The 25,969-nt window shown below is 45.6% G+C and overlaps 1 protein-coding gene across 2 annotated transcripts in view; it reads left to right on the top strand.

Moving 5' to 3' along the window:
* Positions 1-140: 140 nt before the first annotated feature.
* The window catches only part of LOC138606819 (aggrecan core protein-like), a 27,806-nt gene continuing 1,977 nt past the window's right edge, over positions 141-25,969 (top strand). The window contains exons 1-19 of one of the 2 annotated variants that reach the window (XM_069679285.1): positions 141-359; positions 6,180-6,274; positions 6,496-6,587; positions 6,974-7,265; positions 7,860-8,034; positions 9,003-9,130; positions 9,210-9,503; positions 9,866-10,291; positions 10,387-10,561; positions 10,640-10,767; positions 12,046-12,339; positions 12,425-12,523; positions 12,623-13,981; positions 20,198-20,275; positions 21,063-21,176; positions 22,951-23,109; positions 23,192-23,274; positions 25,284-25,428; positions 25,747-25,929. In XM_069679285.1, coding sequence (XP_069535386.1) covers positions 6,187-6,274; positions 6,496-6,587; positions 6,974-7,265; positions 7,860-8,034; positions 9,003-9,130; positions 9,210-9,503; positions 9,866-10,291; positions 10,387-10,561; positions 10,640-10,767; positions 12,046-12,339; positions 12,425-12,523; positions 12,623-13,981; positions 20,198-20,275; positions 21,063-21,176; positions 22,951-23,109; positions 23,192-23,274; positions 25,284-25,428; positions 25,747-25,929 — 4,312 coding nt within the window. In that variant the 5' untranslated portion in view covers positions 141-359; positions 6,180-6,186. Of the gene's footprint in view, positions 360-6,179; positions 6,275-6,495; positions 6,588-6,973; positions 7,266-7,859; positions 8,035-9,002; positions 9,131-9,209; positions 9,504-9,865; positions 10,292-10,386; positions 10,562-10,639; positions 10,768-12,045; positions 12,340-12,424; positions 12,524-12,622; positions 13,982-20,197; positions 20,276-21,062; positions 21,177-22,950; positions 23,110-23,191; positions 23,275-25,283; positions 25,429-25,746; positions 25,930-25,969 lie in introns of those variants that run through there. The other variant, XM_069679284.1, reaches the window with a different exon arrangement.

The following is a 25,969-nucleotide window of genomic DNA, read 5'->3' as shown; positions in this document are numbered from 1 at the left end:
GAGTAAAGAGAGGAGGCGTGGTAAACTCAGATGATTCAGGAGCAAAATAAAGAGCACAGAGGTGACAGAAAGAGCTGCACCCTTCTTATGAACGTGTACACCTCCTCCTCGGCTCAAGCACCTGAGGAGTGGCAGCCTCAGGTATAAGTTTGACGCACCAGTGTGCTTTTATTTTGAAATCAGCACTCAGACGGTGTTTCCCTGTCAGGTTCTGAGGCAGACCTGGTCCCAGCCTCCCTCTCACACAGCCGAGCATCCTGAGCTCTCTGCAGCTCACCGGGACTTTAAACTCACCGCCTGAAAATACACCAACGAAGAAGAGTTGTATTTCTTCAACAGAGACACTGTTTCTACAACAGGTGGGAAATATTCTTTGTTTTTATAGGTAAATACTTAATGTAAGGACATGTGGAAGTTATGAAGAGGATGGGGCTGCTTACAGCTGACAGATAGATATTCATGAATTTCTCCTCATGTAGGTTTTTCACATCACTGTGATCATATATTTATCTTATTCTAAAGAGCGATTATTCATCTCTCTTTGTTTTCATGTTGAAATCCATTTTCTACAAGTCTCACAATATTTCTGCATCTTTTCTGGACAGTCAGTATTTTATAGTTTCAGCCATGAAGACAAAAATACATCTGACAACAACAAAGAAAGCAAACCTTTACAAGCTAACATGCTAAAATGATACCTTTAACATTGAATCTTAGTAACATTATATTACATATTACATATATTCAGTATAAGTGACTGAAAACCAGACTATTAAATTGGAACAGATTTTATTTTGAAGCTGATTTTAAACTTGTCCTGCAGGAAGTCAAAGAACTTCACATCTCTGAAAGAGGAACATGTAGTGATTTCTGTCATCAGGGAGGCGTGTGTGTTAATTCTGCACTAACAATAAACAATAACAATAACTATGAACATAAAGTCTTAAAGCTGAATAAATAAACAGTTCTTCAGGTGAGGATCAGAGGTGTGTCCAGCTGCAGCTCCTCCCTCATGTTTGCTCTCTGAATGTCCCTCTGTGAGAACGCTCAAACTGTTTTTGTCGCCACAGCTCCAACAGGGAACAGGGTCTCTGAGGGGGGGTCAGTGTCTCTGAGGGGGGGTCAGTGTCTCTGAGGAGGGGTCAGGGTCTCTGAGGGGGGGGCCTCACAGTGGCTCAAAGGGCTCAGTGTGGAGCAGAACAGCAGCTCGGCTCACTCACAGAGCGGACAGAAAAAGAGCCTCAATAAAAGTAACTCAGACTTGAACACAACAACATGACAGTTAAACACGTTCAAACGTCCAACAGAAACATCAGAAACTTGAGAGTTACATAAACTGTGTTTTCAAAATAAGAGTCTGAACTCCGCTGAGTGTGAGGGGCGTCGCCCTCCTCTGGACCTGTGGCTGATAAATGAGCAGTTTGTTCAGGTGGAGGGATACAGACGAGCTCTGCTGCCACACAGGAGAGCACAAGTATCACATTATAACACGTCAGCACGTACAAACTCACGAATAACAAGACACGTTTCTTGTTTAGACATTAAACTTTTTATCTCGTTATAAATGATGCATGAAAAAGATATTCAGTGTTTTTCCTGGAGCTGATGATGGAGCGACACGACCAGAGGCTCTGACTGTTTCAGTGTGGTATTATTACCTGCTTATATTAAACAGTGTGTTCAATAACAGCAGAATCCTTTCAGGTCTCAACACAAGCAGCTGTGAGACACTTCACAGTATTCTTCTCTGCTCACTGTGTCCTCATGCACTCGGCTTTCACATCCTCACAGTAGAATTGTATGTTATTATATTGAATGTGAAACCTGAAACGTTTTAACATGATGATACTATATTGATCGCCTGACTCTGATTCAAACAGGGATGAACCCTGATTGGTCCACAGAGTCGGTGACATCACCTTCTTTCCAAGTTTTCTCTGTCTTTAAGATCTGATTGGAGTTTTCATCCACGGCAGTCAAAATGACTTCATGTCGACAACAAGTGGAACATTGAAGATCCAAATTACAGACAGATGTTCTCCGGAGCCGGAAGACTGTAACAGAAGCACTTCATATACCAGAGACAGCAGACATGCTGGCAGATAGACAGCTACAACAGTGCAGCGTCGCATGTGCAGCGTCGCATGTGCAGCGTGACATGTGCAGCGTGGCATGTGCAGCGTGGCATGTGCAGCGTGGCATGTGCAGCGTGGCATGTGCATGTGCGTTGCATGCACGAATTCAACACAAGAAACAGATTAAGAGCTTGTGTGTGTGTGGCCATGTATGAAACCTGTGTGTGTGTTTGCATGTGTGCGCGTGGATGCGCGTGTGTGCGTGTGTGTGTGTGCGTGTGTGCGTGTGTGTGTGCGTGTGTGCGTGTGTGTGTGTGCGTGTGTGTGCGTGTGTGTTTGTGTGTGTGTGTGTGTGTGTGTGTGTGTGTGTGTGTGCGCGTGTGTGTGTGTGTGTGTGTGTGTGTGTGTGCGTGCGTGTGTGCGTGTGTGTGTGTGCGTGTGTGTGCGTGTGTGTTTGTGTGCGTGTATGTGTGTGTGTGTGCGTGTGTGTGCGTGTGTGTTTGTGTGCGTGTGTGTGTGTGTGTGCGTGTGTGTGTGTGTGTGTGTGTGCGTGTGTGTGTGCGTGTGTGTGTGTGCGTGTGTGTGTGTGCGTGTGTGTGTGTGTGTGTGTGTGTGCGTGTGTGTGTGTGCGTGTGTGTGTGTGCGTGTGTGTGCGTGTGTGTTTGTGTGCGTGTGTGTGTGTGTGTGTGTGGGTGTGTGGGTGTGTGGGTTTCCCTGTAGGAGGAGGGAGGAGCAGGAAGTGTTACTCAGATGGAATAACACAAACATTTACTTTGAAAGGAGCTCCTTGTCTTCCTGTGAGGAGAACAGAGGAGGCTGTTGGAGAGTGGAGTCACTGAACATTGGAGGGGGGGGGGGTAAGGGAAACTGGGATCATGTCTGAATGTGCCAGTTCCAGGCGGGATTATACCGCCTTTGTTACGATCCATCTTCTATGTAGAACGCACGGAGGCTGAATGGTCAGGGCGCCTCTGAACCTCAGAGGTAGTGACAGAGGCGAAACAACGTCTTCAAGATTCAAGATGTTTATTGTCACTCCAGTTACACAAGTACAATCGAGTGAAATACTTCTGCTGGGACGCTCTGATTAGAAAGGGTAAAATATTAAATCTAGAGACTTCCAGGATGGGCACCTCCTCTCTGTAAGCTGTCTCGTCGCCGCGGGAGATCAGCCACACAACTGCTGTGTAGTCTGCTAACTTCGAGACGGTGTTTGAAGCCTGAGTCGCCACGCAGTCATGGGTGTGGAGAAAATACAGGAGGGGGCTGAGGACACAGCCCTGTGGTGCTCCTATGCTGAGAGTCAGCAGTGAAGAGGTGTGGCTGTCAATCAATCAATCAAATTTTATTTGTATAGCTCCAAATCATAACCAGGGTTATCTCGAGACACTTTACAGAAAGAGCAGGTCTAGACCGACTCTTTGTTCTGTTATTTAAAGAGAGGCCCAACATGAATCACCATGAGTAGCACTTAGCAACATTCGGCACATTGGCAGAAAAACGTCCTTTTAACAGGCAGAAACCTCGAGCAGAACCAGACTCATGTTGAACAGCCATCTGAAGAGACTGGATGGGCCGAACATGGGATAGAAGGAGATGCAGGATAGAGACAGGCAGAGAGAGCAACAACAACATATGTCCTTGTTACTTGTTACTGTCTACTCTCACCACCTGGAGACGGTCTGTCAGGAAGTCCAGAATCTGGTCACTCAGTGCTGTGTTCAGGCCCAGATCTCTGAGCTTGCTGACGAGCCTGGAGGGCCCCATGGTGTTGAATGCTGAGTGATAGTCCACGAACAGCATCCTCACATAAGTGTCCCCCCCCCTCCAGGTGGGAGAGGGCGATGTGAAGGATGTGGCGATGGCGTCCTCTGTGGCTCTGTTTTGGCAATATGCAAATTGCGGAGGGTCAAGGGTCGGGGGGAGCATGGGGCAGATGAGGGATTTAACCAGCCTCTACTAACACTTGCTGGCTATGGCGGAGAGGGCGATGGGGCGGCATTCGCTGAGGCTGGCCACCTTCTGTAGTTTAGGAATGGGGATGATGGTGGTTGATTTGAAGCAGGAGGGAAAAGTCCGGAGGGAGAGAGACAAGTTAAAGATCCCTGTGAATACCCCTGCCAGCTGGGCGGCGCAGACTTTCAGGACATGGTCAATGCTGTCTGGACCGGCTGCCTTGCGTGGGTTAATGTGCCTGAATGACCGGCGAACATCAGCCTCGGTGATGGAGAGGGGCCGGTCCTGATCTGCAGCAGTGGTTGTGGCAGTTGCAGTGTTTTTGTGGGGACTACGTCCTCAGTGCATTTTTTGATGAAGCTGGTGATGGTATCTGTATAGTCATTGATATTGTCGGTTACGGTCCTGAACGCCTCACAGTCCAGGTGATCAAAACAATCCTGCAGGATGGCGTCCGATTGGTCTGACTAGCGGTGTATTGTCCTATAGGCTGGGGCCTGCCGTTTCAGCCTCTGCTGGCTAATCTACAATAGATCACATAAATCTGTCTGCATGAAAATGTGGGCCTAGCCAAACAAACAATAACAATAACCTAATTTAGTTTATTCGAACTAAATACCAGGTCAATTACCCACTGTTTACTTGTATATTTTCTAAGAGTGTATATCTTATATATTTTGTTATCTAATTTGTACTTTTTATATATATATATATATCGATAGATATATATATTTTGATCTTTATTTTTTACCCTCTGTGTGCTGATTCTTTCCTATTGTATTGTACTGTATAAGCTGCTGGAGACTGAATTTCCCAGAGGGAGTCATCCCAAAGGGATCAATAAAGTTGAGTCTAAGTCTAAGTCTAAGTCTAAAAGATCAATATTTGTCACCCACACTTCACATTGAATGGACTATTCCACCTTGCCCTTCCTGTACCTGTAAATCATGTGAGTAAGATGAAGCATTGTCAGAGTGGAGCAGAAAAGAAGATGCGCAGTTCAAGGACAGTTTGCCTAAACTAAAAAGTAGTAAGCCTAAAATATGATTTTAATAAGACCGCGGAGGAGCAACCAGCAGTTGACGTTGTAACAGGTGCTGTCGAAGGAGCTGAGCTAACTAACGACGTTGCTGTTAACTGAAAAAAGTGCCTCCAAAGAGTTGTTTACTCGCTATGATTCACTTAAGCAAGATGGAGAAGGGCCTCACAGTGGTCTTTGCCTGGGGGTTGATGAGCACGCCGCCTCGTCCGGACCAGGACCCCGGCCGGTCCGTTGTTGCGTTAAAGTTAAGGCTTGCTATAAAAACGAAAAACGTTAACTTATCTAACGTCTCTAAGCACTTAGTAACCTAGAACAAAGCTCCCTGCAAGTCGCCCTCCTCCTCCCAGGGCGCCTCGCGACGTCTGTGTGAACAGCGGCGCCAGCAGGGCGAACAGCGCTGTGTGTGTGTGTGTGTGTGTGTGTGTGTGTGTGTGTGAAGCACGTGCTGTAAAAACACACACTGGAGCGGCTTTACGCCGGTGTTGCTTGGTCCAATGTAATATGGCCAAGGCTGCATGGTGGCGGAGCTCGTTTACGGAGCTGAGACTCTTAAGATGGAGGTTTACACTCAAAGCAGGGGGCGACTCAGTCTGATCCTATAGAAGTCAATGAGAACATGCTCCTCCTCCTCTCCTGATGTATTCCCTCAGTAAACATGTTCCTGATGAGTTTATGGTCTCTGTCTCTAGTTTCAAGTCTTCTTCAACACAGCATGATGTTCATTTAGTCTCTGATGCTCCCACTGAGAGTCACAGGTTTCTGTGAAGTTCAGACAAACGTCCAGTCTCAAGTTTTTTGGTGCAGGTCCAAGAATTCTTTCTGAAAGACTTTGAACTTTATCAGAAAGAACAAACTGTTATGTTGAGGATTTTCCACACTTTATTTTACTGACTCAAAGAAACATACATTTTGTTTCATGTAAAGAGTTTGTAGATATCGTGATCAAAATGAGGATAGCGTTCACGTCCCATCGTCAGTGTGAAGCGATTCATATCCAGAAGTCAACGATCTTAATGAGTTATTGGCGTCTTCATGTCCTGTGTGAGACGACGTCACTGGTATTTTAACCATGTTAACTCTGCTCGTGTGTGTGTTGAATATTTCAGGTGAAGCATGCTGAGGCTGGTCGTGTTTCTGTCTGTGTGTCTTCACGTCACCTCAGCGTCATTCGACTACATTTATGAAGAGCACTCCTTCATGGGTAAGAGCGCTTATATGTCAGGTTCATTTAATCCTTATGTAATCTATGACACACCTGGAGAGGTGCAAACAATCACTGAATCTTTAGAGCACAGAATGAGTTCATCTTGTGCTCAGGATATGCTCCTGTTCTGTCCTCACTGTATTGATTTTATAACCTGTATTTTGAAGTGCTGTGTTAATAAATGTTTTTATTATTATTATGATTTTTGTGTTTGACAGACCCAGAGGACGTGCTGAGTGTGAGTATCCCTCTGGAGGAGCCACAGCGCCCTCTCCTGGGGGGAACGTTGGTACTACCATGTTTCTTTGAGGTGAGAAACTATGAGCTTCACTGTTTATGAAATACAATACATTCAGAAGGATTTGTACCAGTCATGGTTTCAGAGTGTAACACAGCCACATTAACAGGTTGGAGCAGTGACATGTGGTGGAGCCACAGTAGAAACAAAGATGCTGTATGTGGTGTCTTCATAAGATAAGTCTTTATGACACTTCAGCATCCAAACAAATGGGACATCACATAAACATAAACTGTACAAGAGCAGCGAGTTTCCTGACCAGGATGTGTTCGTCTAACAGTTACAGTTTCATTTAGTTTCAGTTTATTTATGACCTTTAATTAGCTCCAGTTATTGTGGTTACACTGAGTAAACACAGGACATGAACCCCTTTAAAAAGTGTTTATGTTTCCATGAAGGACCACACTGTCCCCGACCCAGGAGCCCCCCCCATCACCCCCCTCTCTCACCGCATCAAATGGAGTCTGGTCACCAAAGAGAAGGTCACGACCATCCTGGTGGCTCTGAAAGGACAGGTGCGTATCACTGAGAGATTCCAGGACAGAGTTCACCTGGTGGACTACCCCGGGACCCCTACAGACGCCACCATCAAGATCTCTGAGCTGCGGTCCAGCGACTCTGGAGTCTACCGCTGCGAGGTCCAGCACGGCATCGAGGACAGCCATGACATTGTCCACGTGCAGATTCAAGGTACAATGTTACATTTTCATGTAGCAGACGCTTTAGTCCAAAGAAACGCACAGAGTTAATACAACACGAGCAACGATCGAGACAGGAGGGAACGAAGTCAGGAAGAGCCAACACACAGCTTCAGGTGTGATCGGACACTGGTGCTGACAGGCAGAGCATAGGGCATCATCAACATCAACAAGATCAATATAGTCATCATCATCATCATGAATATCCTAATCAACATCACCAACATCCTCGATGTCATCACCATCAATAGCATCAGTATCATTAAGGTCAGAGGTCATAAAGAGCTGGGTCTGTAGCTTCGTCTTAAAGGTCAAAGGGACTCTGCGGACCGAGTGGAGTTTGGTAGCTCGTTCCACCACCGGGGGGCGACAGAGGAGAAGAGTCTAGTTAGAGACTTAGGGCCCTGTTGTGATGGGAGCACCAGGAGCCTTTCATTGGCAGAGCGTAGTGAGCAACAAATTCAGAAACTATTCTAAACATTTTAACGATAGTTCAGCCTCTGTAGATGATTCCTGTCTGCTGTCCGGTGTTTAAGGTAAAATGACTTCCTTCATACTTAACTAAAGAGCTTGTTTATCTCTGCAGGTTTGGTGTTTCACTACCGTGCCATCATGGGCCGCTATAGTCTCACGTTTGAGAAGGCGAAGGCAGCGTGCAGCCTGAACAGCGCTGTCATGGCTTCACCTGAACAGCTTCAGGCAGCGTTCGACGATGGATTCCACCAGTGTGATGCCGGCTGGCTCGCTGACCACACAGTCAGGTGGGTGGGCCATGTGATGGATAATGACTCTCTGTTTCAGACAGCAGGTGGGGACACTAACACATAACACATAATGGAAACAAACACAGAATACTGAATCACATACCTCAAATACAAGCCCACTAAATGAGAATTGTATACTTAAGTAAAAAATGTATTTGATGGGTTGATTTTCAACCTTACATGAAACATGTGATACAGTTAAACCAAGAAGACAGACATGTAAGAACATAGCAGGGAAACATAGAAGGAGGATGAAAGAGAGGACTTGTACGTGTAAACCTACTTGATTCAGTCAGCACATGGTACATGGTAAATGGACTGTACTTATACAGCGCTTTTCTAGTCTTTGCGACCACTCCAAGCTGCTTTCACACTACATGTCACATTCACCCATTCACACACTGATGGCAGAGGCTGCTACGTAAAGTGCCCAACTGTCAATCAGTTATCACATTCATACCCGTTGGCTATGCCACTGGGAGCAATTTGGGGTTCAGTGTGTTGCCCAAGGACACTTCGACATGTAGCCTGAGGGAGCTGGGGATCGAACCTCCAACCTTCTGATTGAAAGACGACCGACTCTACCACTGAGCCACAGCCGCCCAGAGGGCACCGAGGCCAGTGACAACAGCTCGGCTTTCAGGGTCCCCAGGTCTAAAGGGAAGGTATAGCTGTGTGTAGCTGAGCACAATAAAAAGAGATGTGACGCTGATTATTTGAGCGAGTGGAAGCATGGAGATAGAGAATAACACTTGGCCTAAAACAGAACCTTGCGATACACCACAGGTGATGTGAGTGGTTGAAAAATAGTTTGTTTCTTGAATTGCACTCCTCCTGTCAGCTGCTAAAAAAAGGTCATTGGTTACCTTGAGGAGGGCAAAGGATAAACAAGTTATTCCTGTTTGCCAGTTCATACTCTCATTTTGTTATTGAAGATTCCAAAGATTATTTACATTTAACCACAGGTACCCAATCCACGATCCTCGTGTGAACTGCTATGGTGACAAAGAGGGACTGCCTGGGGTCAGGACATACGGAGTCAGAGACCTCAATGACACGTATGATGTGTACTGTTTCACTGAGAGGATGACAGGTACCAGACAATAAACACATTCAGGTATTTGAAGCTGTTTTATTATTGTTTTGTAATGAGCCTCTCTTTCCTCGTCCAGGCAAAGTGTTCCACACCGCCTCTGTAGAAAAGTTCACCTTCTCCGAGGCAGTGGCTGCATGCTCGGCTCAGGGAGCTCAGCTGGCCAACACCGGTCAGCTGTACCTGGCCTGGCAGGGTGGGATGGATGTCTGTAACGCCGGCTGGCTGGGAGACAGAAGTGTTCGATACCCCATCAACGTTCGTCGGACCCAGTGTGGAGGGGGTCTGCTGGGGGTGCGAACTGTTTATCTGCACACAAACCAGACAGGATACCCACAGTCTGAGTCCCGCTACGACGCCTTCTGTTACACAGGTAAGACATCGTTCAGACATGAGAGGAGACACAGAGAGGAGATCTGGATCACAATCAGTTGTATCAGAGATTCATATAAAACTTAACATCTGTGAGACAATTCTTTAGACTGGAGTTTTAAAGCAGCGGTGGGCTTTAGTGATACAGCGTTGTGTCATCAGCGTAATGAAAGGCATGAGTGCAGTGTCGTCTGTAGAGTCCAGTTGCCTTAAAAATATTTATTTTGTTATTTGTTGTCAGTGTATGAATGCAGTTAGACTCTTAAATAGAGAACTGAACGAGAGAAGAAACCCAATGGTGTGAACAAACATTCAAACTAAGCTGTGGAAACTCTCTCCAATGTCTCTTCTCATCACCTTCAGAGTCTCCTGACGAGGAGGGTTCAGGCTCCGAAGAAGAGGGTAGTGGCATGGTGACTGCTACCACCTTGACACGAACCATGGAGGTGTTCTTCAGTGGGAAGACCACGGAGAGCGAGGCGGTCGGAGAGCTGGAGACTCTGCGACCCATCGTGGACTTCACCTTCATAGCAAGCCCGTCTGAGCTGCCCAGCCCGAGCGAGCTGCTGAGTTCGACCGTGCTGCCGAGTCTGACCGGGCTGCCGAGTCCGACCGGGCTTCCGAGTTCGACCGGGCTGCCGAGTCCGACCGGGCTTCCGAGTTCGACCGAGCTGCTGCTGCCTCAGCCCACAAATGTCACAGAGTTCATCACAGACCGGATAGAATCAGCTACTACTCGGCCTGACCTAGACCTGCTGCCCAGCACAGGCTCTGTGATGCCTCCTACTGGTCAGAACTGCTTACACACATAATGACAACATGGAAAATCTGGTTCCTAAATATGAATAATAACAATAACAAACTCATCCTGTTTCTCTGTGCAGGTGTGGTCTTCCTTTATCGCTCTGGCTCTGGCCGTTACACCTTCACCTTCATTGAGGCCCAGCAGGCCTGCAGGAGCATGGGAGCCTCCATCGCCTCTCCACAGCAGCTACAGGTATCATATTTGGCTGGATATCACCAGTGTGATGCAGGATGGTTACTGGACCAGACCGTCAGGTAAATCTGAAGTGTGTTTTCACAGCAGGTAGAGAGATTCCTGTCCCAAACAATATATCACCGTTTGCCGTTTTCTAGGTATCCCATTGTTTCCCCGCGAGATAAATGTGCTGGAGATCTGGGAGGTGAACCTGGAGTTCGGTCTTATGGATTGAGGCCAGCAGAAGAGAGATATGATGTGTACTGCTACATCGATGGGCTCAGAGGTAAGGAGAACCCCCCCCCTACATTTTAACACATATCTGTACATTTTTAAAACAGGCTCAATTCTTTAGCTTTAATGACTTTGAGGGGTTACAGTTGATTATTTTAGTTTTACATCATTGCCCACCGTCTTCCTAACATCGTGACTGCATTAAACCTAAATGGATGAACAATAACACACAGACAAGATGATTCCTTGGTGAATCTATCAGTGCAAATCATACACACGACAGACTTAACATGAAGAGAAGGAGATCTAAGACAGATCAAAATCAAAGAGACAATCTGTAAAGAGGGGGATCTCAAAGTTCTTTACGATGAAGAAATCACATTAAAACTAACGCAAATCCTGCTCGATAAAACCATCATAAAAAACGATCATAAAAACAAACAAAACGGCCCCTAAATAGCAAGAACAGGAATTTAAACAATTATATGTAAAAATTAGAATAAAATATAGTTACAGTTAATGTTGAATAAATATGTTTATAATTTGTGGTTTGTTGTAAAGTTCGCTGGTCCTGGCAGATATGAACCCATAAGCACAACACTGACACACAAAGTTGTAGGACAGTTCTGTTTACTAAGTCAAAGTTCCGGCAAGGTCAAAACCGGAAAATCAATCAGGCAGGCAAACAAATCCAAACGGAGCAGGCAAAAAATCCAAGGTCCAAAAACAGGCAAACAAGGTCAGGCAGATCAGGTATACGAAAGCTGTAGAGCTTGGCAGAAATAGCCACACAAGACAATCTGGCAGGGAACAAGTGAGAGTGGACAGGTATACTAAGTGACTAATAAGGGGATGAGCTGCAGGTGAGGAGATGGATCAGGTGAGGGGAATGAGCTGATTGCCAGGACCTGAAACGACAGGAGAGTTAGTGATGATGCATGATGAAAACAAAACATATGAAATATACACTTTGAGTTGGCAGGGGTCGTGACAGTTTACACATGGTCACAGAGCCTCTTACAGCCTTGTACAGGGAGTTTTTTTTATTTATCCTTTATTTAGACAGTTAACCTGATTGAGACACCTGGTCTCATTCTCAAGAGAGACCTGCTCACACAGCAGCAACAACATAGAGTTACAGACAGACAGGACGTTCAATCATTTGTTCTTTGTGTGACAGTTTATATTCAGAAAAGTGGCTGCAGATGATCGAGGAAGCCGTTACGGATTATAAAAGAACAAAGAATTAGTTATAAAGCGTTAAGTTCCTGTAAACAGGTGAAAGAATTTAGGTAATTATTTAAAGTTACTTTCATGTTCTGCTCCTCAGGTGAGGTCTTCCATGTGGGCTCTGCTGAGGGTTTCACCTACGATGAGGCAGCTTCCAGCTGTCAGGAGCAGAAAGCTGTGCTGGCCTCCACTGGAGAGCTCTATGCTGCCTGGAAAATGGGTTTTGACAAGTGCCGTGCTGGCTGGCTTTCTGATCAAAGCGTCCGCTATCCCATCAACAGCCCCCGCGCTGAGTGTGGAGCTGGGAAACCAGGAGTACACACAGTGTACGCTCACCACAACCAGACAGGATACCCAGAACCTGAAGCCAGATATGATGCTTACTGTTTCAGAGGTATGACTGTTATCTAACAGGTATACTCTGAATTTTATTTTCATCACTATTAATCTGTAATTTACTCTAATTGTCTCATTCCCAGTGGATATTCTTCTGATTGCAAAGGAAACTGGACTTAAGGTCACAGATATCCAGGAGGCCCTCCTGAACCTGACATCTCTCACTGATTTGTTGAGGCCTGGTGAGTTAAATTGATGTCATGAACAAATCACTGTCTTATTTGTGCTGATTTCCCTTTTTTTATATGTCCTTCAATCTTTTTTTGTCAATGTCCTTTAAGCTGGTCCTTCCATAGTCCCTCCCATCCCTGTGGAAACTTCAGGGTCGGGCTCAGCAGACTTCGGCTCAGGTTCTGCAGTTGATAGTGGCTCTGGGAGCACCTCTGGAGATCTCTCTGGTGACTTGTCTGGAGGTCAGTTCATCTCTGGAGAGCTGTCTGGTTCAGGAAACTGGGCTGGCAGTGCGAGTGCTGGTCTTTCCAGTGGATCATCAGGTTTCAGCAGTGCTGACGCTTCTGGATCAGCTCTTAGTGGAGAAGTATCTGGTATCACTGTTGTCTTCTCAGGTAGTGACAGCATTGTCTCAAGAGAGGACTCAGGTTCAGCAGGACTCCAGGAAGCTGGAGAGGGAAGCACAGAGATCCTCCTCCTCCCTTCATCTGAAGCAGGATCTGGGTTGCTGAGTGGTAGTGGTGATCTGCCCGGTTCTGGCACTGGGTCTGGTTTCAGCTCTGCAGAGAGTGGCTCTTCTGTGGACAGCTCTGGGGAAAGTGGACAGTTCTCCGGTTTCATCTCCTTCAAGGACTTTTCTGGGTTCGGTGGTTTCCCATCAGGATTTTCTTCTGGAAGTGCCAGTGGAAGATCTGGAGAGCTTTCAGGAAGTGGAGACCCTCAGATCTTACTGATAGATGGTGAACCGATCGAGATGTCCAGTCCTAACACACACAAGGAGCAGGAGCTTGGTGGAGGCATCCTGGCATTCAGTGGCTCTGGAGACATTTCAGGATCTGGGATTTTCAGTGGGGATCTCAGTGGCTCAGCTTCTGGATTCTTCTCCGGTGTGAACTTTGTGGGGTCAGGGTTCACCGACCTAAAAGTGTCGTCCTCTGAAGAGCAGGAGGCCTCTGGGTCTTTACTCCACAGCTCAGGGCCAGGAAGTGGTGGGCACCTGTCTGGGTCTGGATCAGGAATGTCTGGATCAGAGTCCTCAACAAGTGGAGATGAAGGCAGTGTTACATTCCTGTCTGGGGATTTTATGATAGAGGTATCAGGAGACACAAAACCGTCTCTGAAGCTTGGACAGGGGTCGGTGGAGTTCAGTGGAGAAGGAAGCAGCAGCAGTGACTTCTACTCTGGCAGCGGAGTCAACCGCATGTCCTCAGCCAGCGGTGTTTCTTCAGGATCTTCCTCAGGATATCTTCCACAGATGGTTCTGCCCTCTCCATCCAGCAAATGGACACTGACTGAGAGCCCCACAGGACCAGAGGAGGCCCATGGTGGGGCTGAACTGCCACAAACCCTTGGTGGTCTGTATAGAACTCGCAGCCCTGAACTTGCCCCTGCAGGACTGGCTGCTGCTTTCACCGCCGCTACACCAGCCTCTGAGCCAAGTCCAGGTGTTAATGAAGATATAGTACAAGGTAGGTCAACCTGTTCTTTCCTTTTTAATATTATGTTTAATGGCCTTTTGCCTTTATTTGATAACAATTGATAGAGTTGGAAATATAGGACGAGAGGGTGGGAATAACATGCAGCGAAGGGACAAGGGTCGGAGTTGAACCCGGAGCTGCGGGTTCAACTCGAGGACTGAACATCTGTACATGGGACCCATGATTCAACTGCTGAGTTAAACCTGGGCCCCTGGTCTACCTGTTCTTATTATTCATTTTTGTTATTTCTATCATTGGCTATAAACACATTTTCCACACCACTTGAACAGTATTCTGTGCCATCAAGGGATCAGGGTTGTGGAAGCTCTACAACTAGAATGACTTTTAGCTGTTTTCACAGATGAGCACACAGTTGGGATGAATTCTCAACCACTGGAACTACTCTTTTTGCTTTAACCGAAGGCTGGCACCTGGATTGAGCATGAAGGAGGAGTAGGGGTCCATTACTCTGTAATGGCTCATGGTGTCACTGCAACATTTAATTGGACGTATCAGGAATACTATTTAAAGACAAGAAAGCAATATACTGGCAAGCAAAATTAGTTTAAAACAACTTAAGTCATGCAACATCAATGATGTCATCGACGATGATTTTTGGGGGCTTACAGAGTATGGTACTGGATCAGTGCATTGACTGGCGTTCTCTCAGATACCGATACTGCATTTAGGCTGTGTCAGAGGCTGATGCTGGAGCAACTCTTATGTCTGGTTCTACTGTTTTTTGTACCAGGCTGTAAACATGTTTAGTTCTGCTGTAAAGTTTAACATGGGGCTCTATGGGGACTGACTCACTGCTGGAGACAGCCTCAAGTGGACACCAGAGGAACTGCAGTTTTTAGACCTTCTGTCACGCTCACTGGTGCTGGAGAAGGAGAACCCAAAAGCACGACAATCAGGCAGGCAGGTAGAAAGGGAAGATCCGTTTATTCAGTCCAAAAAACAGGCAGAGTCAAAACCGGGAGATCAGTCAATCAGGCAAACAAATCCGACAAGGGGCAGGCAGGTATCCGAAGTCCAATAAGGCAAAAACAGGGTCAGCACTAGAAGGCAGAATAGAAAATACTGGAAAGCTTGGCAAAAATACACACAAGACAATCTGGCAGGGATCAAGTGAAAATGACTAGAATATATACTGAGGGACTAATGACCAAATGGACTGCAGGTGAGAAAATGGGCGGGGAAAACCAGGTGAGGGAAATGAGATGATTGCATGGCAGGGAAGAAAGGCAGGATCTGAAATGACAGGAGAGTTAGTGATAAGACATGAACCAAATAAGAAAAAAAACAAACTAAGAGTTAGTGTAACTATGTTACAGAACCCCCCCCTCTAGGGACGGCTCCTGCCGTCCCACCCGGTTGATCAGGATGAGCCAGGTGAAAGTCTGTGATGAGAGCTGGGTCCAGGATGCTGCGAGTGGGGACCCACGAGCGTTCTTCTGGGCCGTAACCCTCCCAGTCAACCAGATACTGCACTCCCCTACCACGTCGCCTGGATTTGAGGAGACGACGGACAGTGTACGCAGGTGCCCCATCAATAAGCCGGGGGGGTGGTGGGGGTTTGGAGGGGGGCAGAAGTGGACTCTCATTGACAGGTTTGACCTTGGAAACATGGAATGTTGGGTTAATCCTCATGGACGATGGAAGGCGAAGACGGACAGCCACAGGATTGATTATTTTAGAGATTGGGAACGGGCCCACAAAACGGGGAGCCAACTTCTTGGAGTCCACTCTGAGGGGAAGATCCCGTGTTGACAGCCAGACGCGTTGTCCTGGGGAGTACCGGGGTGCAGGATTGCGATGACGATTGGCCGATCGTTGGTAACGGTCGGAAGAGCGCAGGAGTGTGGAGCGGGCCTGCATCCAAGTGCGCCGACACCGTCGGACGTACGCCTGAACTGAGGGAACGCTGGCTTCACGTTCCTGTTCTGGAAAGAGCGGTGGTTGGTACCCCCGGGAGCATTGGAAGGGTGAAAGACCAGTGGCTGAACTGGGCAGGGTATTATGAGCGTACTCAATCCATAGGAGCTGCTCAGACCAGGAGGAGGGGTTGCGGGAAGTAAGGCAGCGCAGTGCTGTCTCCATCTCTTGATTCATGCGTTCTGCTTGACCGTTGGATTGTGGGTGGAAACCAGATGACAAACTGACAGTAGCCCCCAGCATCCTGCAAAACTCGGACCAAAAGTGAGAGGTGAATTGTGGTCCCCGGTCAGAGACCACATCAGATGGGAGACCATGCAGCCGGAACACATGTTGCAACAAAACTTCAGCCATTTCTTTGGCAGTGGGTAATTTGGGTAAGGGAATGAGCATGGCCGCTTTGGAAAAGCGATCAATAACAGTGAGTATAACTGTGTTACCGTTTGAAGGTGGTAGGCCGGTGACAAAGTCCAAAGCAATGTGAGACCAGGGACGGCGAGGAACTGGCAGCGGATGAAGGAGACCGGATGGAGCTTGGTGAGAGCTCTTATGTTGAGAACAGACATGACAGGCAGCAACAAATTCCCTGGAGTCCCTTTCCATGGAAGACCACCAGAAGCGCTGTCGAAGCAGGGCTAAAGTGCGTCTCACCCCAGGATGGCAAGCCAGACGAGAAGAGTGCCCCCACTGGAGGACCTCAGAACGGAGACTGTCTGGAACAAACAATCGGTTCTCTGGACAAGCACTAGGAGCAGGGTGTTCAGTGTGGGAGCGTTTTACCTTATTCTCCACCTCCCAGGTTACCGCTCCGATGACGCATGCAGAGGAGAGGATACCTTCAGGCTGGGATGGGGAATCCTCTGACTGGAACTGACGGGACAGAGCATCGGGCTTGACATTTTTGGAACCTGGTCTGTATGACAGAGAGAAGTCAAAACGGTTGAAGAAGAGAGCCCACCTAGCTTGACGAGAGTTCAGTCTCTTGGCCGATCGGATGTATTCAAGGTTTTTGTGGTCAGTCCAAACCACAAATGGTTGCTCCGCCCCCTCCAACCAGTGTCTCCATTCCTCCAGTGCAAGCTTGACTGCCAACAGCTCCCGGTTCCCAATGTCATAATTCCTCTCCGCTGGGTCCAGTTTCCGGGAGAAGAAAGCACATGGGTGGACTTTCTGGTCCTCAGCCGACCGCTGAGAAAGAACTGCCCCGACACCGGTGTCTGAGGCATCCACCTCCACGACAAACTGGCGAGCAGGATCTGGGAAGATGAGAATAGGGGCAGAGGTGAAGTGTGACTTCAACTCACCAAAAGCCACTTCAGCCACGGAGGACCACCGGAAGGGCTCACTGAGGGAGGTGAGAGCAGTGAGGGGAGCTGCCACTGAACTGTAGTTTCGAATGAACCTTCGATAGAAGTTGGCAAATCCCAGGAAGCGTTGAAGCTCCTTGCGTGTGGATGGAGTTGGCCAGTCAGTGACTGCTTTGGTTTTGACCGGGTCCATCCGGATGTTGCCAGCGTTGATGATGAACCCCAGGAAGGATACCTCTGAAGCGTGAAACTCACACTTCTCCGCTTTAACAAAGAGCTGGTTCTCCAAGAGCCTCTGGAGGACTTGACGTACATGCACCACATGCTCCTGCCTGGACTTAGAAAAAATGAGAATGTCATCCAGGTACACGAAAACAGACACATTGAGCAGATCCCGCAGAACATCATTGACTAATCCCTGGAAGACTGCAGGGGCATTAGTGAGACCAAACGGCATGACCAAATATTCATAATGACCACTAGGAGTATTAAAGGCCGTCTTCCACTCATCACTCTCCCTGATTCTCACCAAGTGATAAGCGTTGCGGAGGTCAAGTTTGGAGAAAATGGTAGCCCCTTGTAGCCGTTCAAAAGCAGAGGAAATTAATGGAAGAGGGTACCTGTTTTTTATGGTAATGTCATTAAGTCCCCTAAAGTCAATGCAAGGTCGCAAGGTCTTGTCCTTTTTGTCCACAAAAAAAAATCCTGCTCCAGCGGGAGATGATGATGGTCGTATGATCCCTGCCACCAGGGAGTCATTGATGTACTTTTCCATAGTCTTAGTCTCAGGGACTGATAAGGAGAAGAGTCGCCCTCTAGGGGGGAATGTACCTGGGAGGAGGTCAATGGCACAATCATAAGGGCGATGCGGTGGCAAAGAGGTGGCCCGGGCCTTGTTAAAAACCTCCTTCAGATCCAGGTAATCCTTAGGAACTTGTGACAGGTCTGGAAACTCAGAGGGAACAGTCAAACCAGAAGCAGATGACAGGGCAGACTTCAAACAAATAGCGTGACAATGATTACTCCACTGCAGTATAGTCCCTGAAGGCCAATCAATGTGTGGATTATGTCTCCTAAGCCACGGAAACCCCAAAATGACAGATTGTTGTGGAGCATTGATCAGGTGAAAAGAAAGAGTCTCAGTGTGATTACCTGAAATGGTCATTTGAAGGGGAGTAGATCGATGAGTAACCCGGAAAAGGAGACGACCATCCAAGGCTGAGGCGTCGATAGGCTCCTCCAGGACCACCTGACCAAGACCCAGCTGGGAGGCAAGAGTTATGTCCAACAGGCTTTCATCCGCACCAGAGTCAATGAGGGCTGAGACAGTCTGATAATTCCCCGAACAGAAAAGCTTTACCTGAACCAAAGACCGAGAGGGCGTTTCAGAGTTCATAATCCGGCTCACCAGCGCCCTCTGGATGACTGGTGAGCCATGTCTTTTACTGGACAAGAAGAGGCGAAATGGCCGTCCTGACCACAGTACAGACACCTGTTCTCCCGTAGGCGGCGCTGTCGTTCTGCTGTAGACAGCCGTGTCCTGCCCAGCTGCATCGGCTCAGAAGCGTCACACGGAGCGTTCATGTGCTGCTCAGAAGGAAGCCCCGGAGGGTGGGATGGCTGGTTGAATCGCGCAGGTGAAGCAGCAGACCGAACTCTCTCCCTCCGCCGCTCCCGCAGACGACCGTCTATGCGGATAGAGAGAGAGACAAGTGCGTCCAAATCAGCAGGAAGATCACGGGCCGCCAGCTCGTCTTTGATGTCGTCTGAGAGGCCGTTGTAGAAAGCATCGAAGAGCGAGGCAGCGTTCCAGTTACTTTCGGCTGCTACAGTACGGAACTCGATAGAGTAATCGGACACAGACCTGCCTCCCTGCGTCAGGTTAAACAAACCCCGAGCGACCTCTCTTCCTGGTGTGACATGGTCGAAAACTTTCCGCAGCTCGTCGGAGAACAGCTTGACAGATGAGCAGATGGCGGATTGCTTCTCCCACTCTGCGGTTCCCCAGTCTCTAGCTCTGCCGGTAAGCAGAGAGACAATATACGCTACCCTGGACCTTTCTGTGGAAAAGGCGGAAGGCTGGAGTTCAAAAACGAGGGAACACTGCACAAGGAACGGCCGGCAGGAACCCGGAGCTCCGGAGTAACGTTCCGGAGGAGGCAAACGAGCATCCGACACCGGAGGAGTCTGGACAGGAGGGCTGACGGACGATGCAGGGTCCAGACCACGTTCCGACAGAGAGAGCCTTTGGAGATGTTCCTGAATGCTGCTCATGCTCCTCTCATGACGAGCCGCCATCTCCTGCAGACCGTCTGAAACAGAGGTAAATTGTTCGTCGTGGCTCTGAAGAGCGCTTGCCTGTGCTCTCAACTCATTGCGGATTGAGTCAGCGTCGGCTGGGTTCATAGTGGCCAGATTGTTCTGTCACGCTCACTGGTGCTGGAGAAGGAGAACCCAAAAGCACGACAATCAGGCAGGCAGGTAGAAAGGGAAGATCCGTTTATTCAGTCCAAAAAACAGGCAGAGTCAAAACCGGGAGATCAGTCAATCAGGCAAACAAATCCGACAAGGGGCAGGCAGGTATCCGAAGTCCAATAAGGCAAAAACAGGGTCAGCACTAGAAGGCAGAATAGAAAATACTGGAAAGCTTGGCAAAAATACACACAAGACAATCTGGCAGGGATCAAGTGAAAATGACTAGAATATATACTGAGGGACTAATGACCAAATGGACTGCAGGTGAGAAAATGGGCGGGGAAAACCAGGTGAGGGAAATGAGATGATTGCATGGCAGGGAAGAAAGGCAGGATCTGAAATGACAGGAGAGTTAGTGATAAGACATGAACCAAATAAGAAAAAAAACAAACTAAGAGTTAGTGTAACTATGTTACACCTTCATTGGCTGCATGTTTCAGCCCAGGAGGTTGCTGCTTGGTTTCAATCTTTGTACCTGTGTTTCCAGGTGTTTCTAACCCCTGTGAACCCAGCCCATGTGGTGCTGTCTCATGCTCAGTCGAAGATGGTGTTGCTCTCTGTCACGGTAAGTCCAGAGGCAGCGGCCATGTTTGACTCTTTTTCTTTGTCTAAAAACTCCTGATGTGAACAGCGTGTGATGACTGGGCTGCTCTCTGTGTGTGTCTTTGTTGTTGACAGTTTGCATGTGTTGATGTGTTGATGTGTTGTGTGAGTGAGTGTTTGTTTGTTTGTTTGTGTGTGTGTGTGTGTGTGTGTGTGTGTCAGGTGATCTCACCTGTCTTCGGCCCGTGTGTGGCAGGTGATCTCACCTGCCTTCGGCCCGTGTGTGGCAGGTGATCTCACCTGCCTTCGGCCCGTGTGTGGCAGGTGATCTCACCTGCCTTCGGCCCGTGTGTGGGAGGTGATCTCACCTGTCTTCCGCCCGTGTGTGGCAGGTGATCTCACCCGTCTTTGGCCTGTGTGTGCCTCTTGCTGCTCGCCGCCTCGCTCTGCTGTTCGCTCGTCCTCAGCATCCACAGGTGCTTCCTGATGTCACATCATCCAGCATGTAGATGCTGATCTTCTGCTGCAGCTGACACAGATTCAAACATGAGCTGACTGCAGTTATAGTTGGTAATATTTCAGTGTGTCATCATCACTCAGTCACCTGACAGCCTGCAGGTAATCAGACTAATCAGACATAAAAAAACAGGTTATTCTGTGTGCAGCGAGTGTGATCTGGATCAGAGGTCGCAGCAGTGGCAGTAGTGTTCACTAACTCCTCAGCTGTGATAGTCCTTCCCCACCCTGCTGACCCCCCACCCCCCCACGCCGTGCTTAAACAGTAGTGTGCCCCGCCCACTTTCTTGCAGAGGTAGATGTGTGCCATTCCAACCCGTGTGCCAATGGAGCCACCTGTGTGGAGAGCGCAGACTCTTACAAATGCTTATGCCTGCCGAGCTACGGAGGGACACGCTGTGAGATGGGTACGAGATCAGCTTCAGCTAATCACTAACAGCAGCCTCTAGAAACAACCAGACAGAAGCTGAACATCATGACAGCATCATTACTCTCTGATGTTGTGTGAAAAGTCATCAAGGTGCAGTACAAACAGCTTTCTTACCTGGAAGTCGAAAATCTATAAGGAGGGAGGGGAAAGTATGAAAACATACAGCACCTTTACAAACAAAGGCAGGGACTCGGGACGATTACAGAACATGAAGCCAAACAGAGAGGAGTGTAGAAACTTCAACAAAAGGCAAGAACTCAGGTCAAACACCAAAGGTCAACAAGAATATGTGCAAATAAAGGAACAAAAGTGATAAACAGAACCAAAGGCAGTTAAAACAATAAACAACACAAATAAAGAGATAAGTGAAGAAAGAAAAACAATAAAAGACCATAAAGGTTATAAAAACACGACGTCACATCAGAGGATCAGAGAGAAAAAGATCTGGTTCAGTAAAATGAATAAAAGATTAATTAATTAATTTAAATATAAAATAAAATAAGTAAAATAAAAGCAGTAAATGATTGTGGGAATAGGAACAGATGAATAGATTAAAAAGGTGAACATCACATAAAAGCAAGTCTGTAAAAGTGAGTTTGAAGAACTGATTTAAAAGACGTCACCGACTCTGCAGCCTTATCTCCTCAGGCAGGACGATCCAAAGCTGAGCGGCTCTGACGGCAAAAGCGCGGTCACCTTTAGATTTGAGCCTCAACTTTGGAACGACCAGAAGGCCCCCACCTGAGGATCTCTGAGCTTTAAAAGTGATCAGTAAAATCTGAAGATCAATTCTCAAACGAACAGGGAGCCAATGAAGGGAGGCCAGGACAGGAGTGATGTGACATCGTCTGCTAAAACCAGAAAGAAGCCGAGCTACTGCGTTCTGGAGCAGTTGGATTTATGATTGATACGGGAGAGGAGTGAGTTAAAGCAGTCGAGTCGAGAAAGGTCAGCGTGTGAATGACCTTTTCCAGGTCGGCGTGTGACAGAATTGATTTGAGTTTGGAAATGGATCTTAACTGGATAAAACAGGACCGACGACGAAGGTTAAATCTGAATCAAAAATTACTCCTAAGTTTCTTTTCTTATTTGAAGACAGTGGGCCGCAGGAACTTTCAATCTGATTGATGTGTGTTGGGATGGTTTAAGACTATGACTTCTGGAACACTCATTCTTTATAGATTTTACAGTCTTGGCACAGGGGTACAGTTATACTGTCATGGGTACACAGATGCATATTCAAGGCTCAAGGGAACACAAACAGGGTGACAGATATAAGTTAATGTACAGCAGTAATGATAGCATAAAATATTACAATGTTACAGGGTCCCCCAGATAAGAAAAGATAAAATAAGGAATTGTCAACCTTTATGTGACTCCAGAACCTGAGAATAAAAGTGGACCTAAATTTGAACCCTGCAGTACAAAAGAATGAATGGGACCTTTGAAAGTCAGAGACTGTTGGGCCGGGCTCTCCGTGTGAAGAGAAGCTTTCTGTGTAACTTTCCATCCTGTGTTAGGACGTTTGTTTTGTACGTCAGGATGGAAATCATGTTCCTCTGACTCACAACATGAAGAAGGGAACATGAAAACAAAGCTGCTCACACACTGACAGCACACACAGTTCTCATCACCACATGCTTTAGTTTACAGCCCATGTGTGGATGACAGATCATGAGCCCTGTAATAGAGATACATGTAGGACATTCAGAAAGCATTGAGAGAGTGCTGACTGTGTGACGTTGCTGCAGACGAGCAGCTGTGTGAGGACGGCTGGAACAAGTTCCAGGGGAGCTGCTACCTGCACGTCTCTGACAGAGAGGTGTGGCTGGATGCAGAGCAGCGCTGCAGGGACCTGAACGGACACCTGGTCGGCATCATCACCCCCGAGGAGCAGCACTTTGTCAACTGTGAGTGTGTAGAGTCGAGTCTGTGTGTGTCTGTAAATATATGAGAGTAAGAAATAAAAGCTCTACGTGTTACCGCCCACAGCGAACGCCCAGGACTACCAGTGGATCGGCCTGAACGACAAGACGGTGGAGAAGGACTTCCGCTGGACAGACGGGACACCTCTGGTCAGTGTGTTCGTCATACTGTGAGCTGTTACAGACAGGACATAAAGTCAGCTGTAGAGAGCTGTAGTTCAGAGACAGATGTTTCTCTCCACAAAGATGATGTTCTAATACAGGTCAAAGGCAGTGAGACCCCGACCTCTGACCTCTGTGTTATTTCTGTCTGACTAAAAAGAGACATAAAACAGCTTCAGAGATGTTAGACTATTACTATAACTATTACTATAACTATAACTATAACAATAACTATAACTATAACTATTACTATAACTATAACTATAACTATAATTATAACTATAATTATAACTATAACTATAACTATAACAATAACTATTTCTATAACTATAACTATAACTATTACTATAACTATGACTATAACTATAATTATAACTATAACAATAACTATAACTATAACTATTACTATAACTATAACTATAACTATAACTATTACTATAACTATAACTATAACTATAATTATAACTATAACTATAACTATAACTATAACAATAACTATTTCTATAACTATAACTATAACTATAACTATAATTATAACTATAACAATAACTATTACTATAACTATAACAGTAACTATAACTATAACTATTACTATAACTATAACTATAACTATAATTATAACTATAACTATAACAATAACTATTACTATAACTATAACAGTAACTATAACTATTACTATAACTATAACTATAACTATAATTATAACTATAACTATAACTATAACTATAACAATAACTATTTCTATAACTATAACTATTACTATAACTATAATTATAATTATAATTATAATTATAATTATTACTATAACTATAACTATAGCTATAACAATAACTATAACTATGACTATAACTATAACAATAACTATAACTATAACTATAACAATAACTATAACTATAACTATAACTATTACTATAACTATAACTATAACTATAATTATAACTATAACAATAACTATAACTATAACTATTACTATAACTATAACAATAACTATAATTATAATTATTACTATAACAATAACTATAACTATAACAATAACTATTTCTATAACTATAACTATAACTATAACTATGACTATAACTATAATTATAACTATAACAATAACTATAACTATAACTATAACTATTACTATAACTATAACTATAACTATAATTATAACTATAACAATAACTATAACTATAACTATTACTATAACTATAACAATAACTATAATTATAATTATTACTATAACAATAACTATAACTATAACAATAACTATTACTATAACAATAATTATAACTATTACTATAACTATAACAATAACTATAACTATAACAATAACTATAACTATTACCATAACTATAACTATTGCTATAACTATAACTATAACCATAACTATTGCTATAACTATAATTATAACTATAACTATAACAATAACTATAACTATTACCATAACTATAACTATTACTATAACTATAATTATAACTATAACAATAACTATAACTATAACTATTACTATAACTATAATTATAACTGTAACTATTACTATAACTATAACAATAACTATAACTATTGCCATAACTATAACTATAACTATTACTATAACTATAATTATAACTATAACAATAACTATAACTATTACTATTACTATAACTATAACTATAACAATAACTATAACTATAACTATTACCATAACTATAACTATAACAATAACTATAACTATTACCATAACTATAACTATTACTATAACTATTTCTATAACTATAACTATAACTATAACTGTAACAATAACTATAACTATAACTATAACTATAACCATAACTATTGCTATAACTATAACTATAACTATAACTATAACTATTACTAAAACTACTGCAGTCTGTAAATGGAACTTTGATATCAAACATGCATTTGAACTAGTTGAAGCTACATGTCCAGGCTGTAAGGACTGTTATTCCTGTGTTCTCGTTGTTAGCTTCACCTTGTACTGACGTACGTGTCTTCTTACTCCTCCTCCTCAGCAATACGAGAACTGGAGGCCGAACCAGCCGGATAACTACTTTCACTCTGGAGAGGATTGTGTGGTGATGATCTGGCGCGAGAACGGACAGTGGAACGACGTGCCCTGCAACTATCACCTGCCCTTCACCTGCAAGAAAGGCCCAGGTGAGTTCAGTACCATATGAACTTGAGTTTCTTCTAGCTGCTAACTCTGTGTTCTGTGTGATGTCGGGGAGGTAGCAAACAATGGGTTAATGAAAGCTGGCTGGCTGAAATGATCTCCGCCTGCTGCTGTTGAATACGAGGTTAAAGCTCAAAGGGCTGGAGGGTTCAGGTCGTTACATTCAAACATCACAAACATTGATAATAGTAGGTTTGATTTCTGTGGTCATTTTATTAGCTTGTAATAGTTTGTTACAGGTTGTTTCCTGTTCCATGTAAACATGTGGTTTGATGTTCTGTGTCCTCTGCTTGTGTCCTCAGTGTCGTGTGGCGCCCCCCCTCAGGTGGAGAACGCCCACATGTTCGGTAACAGGAGAGAGGAGTATCCTGTCGGCTCCATCATCAGGTATCAGTGTGACCCAGGCTTCAGACAGCGCCACCTGCCTGTGGTCCGCTGCACAGCAGATGGGCAGTGGGAGAAACCTCGGGTGGAGTGCACAGACGGTGAGTTCATGGACACTCCGTTATTAATGTGTGGACTAGT

Source organism: Semicossyphus pulcher, unplaced genomic scaffold (genome assembly GCF_022749685.1).
Source record: "Semicossyphus pulcher isolate SPU_LCO1_2020_fin unplaced genomic scaffold, fSemPul1.0.p SCAF_38, whole genome shotgun sequence".
In the NCBI taxonomy this organism is placed as follows: Eukaryota; Metazoa; Chordata; class Actinopteri; order Labriformes; family Labridae; genus Semicossyphus; species Semicossyphus pulcher.
Note: the sequence above shows the minus strand (reverse complement) of the source record. Positions and strands in the feature narration are given on the sequence as shown.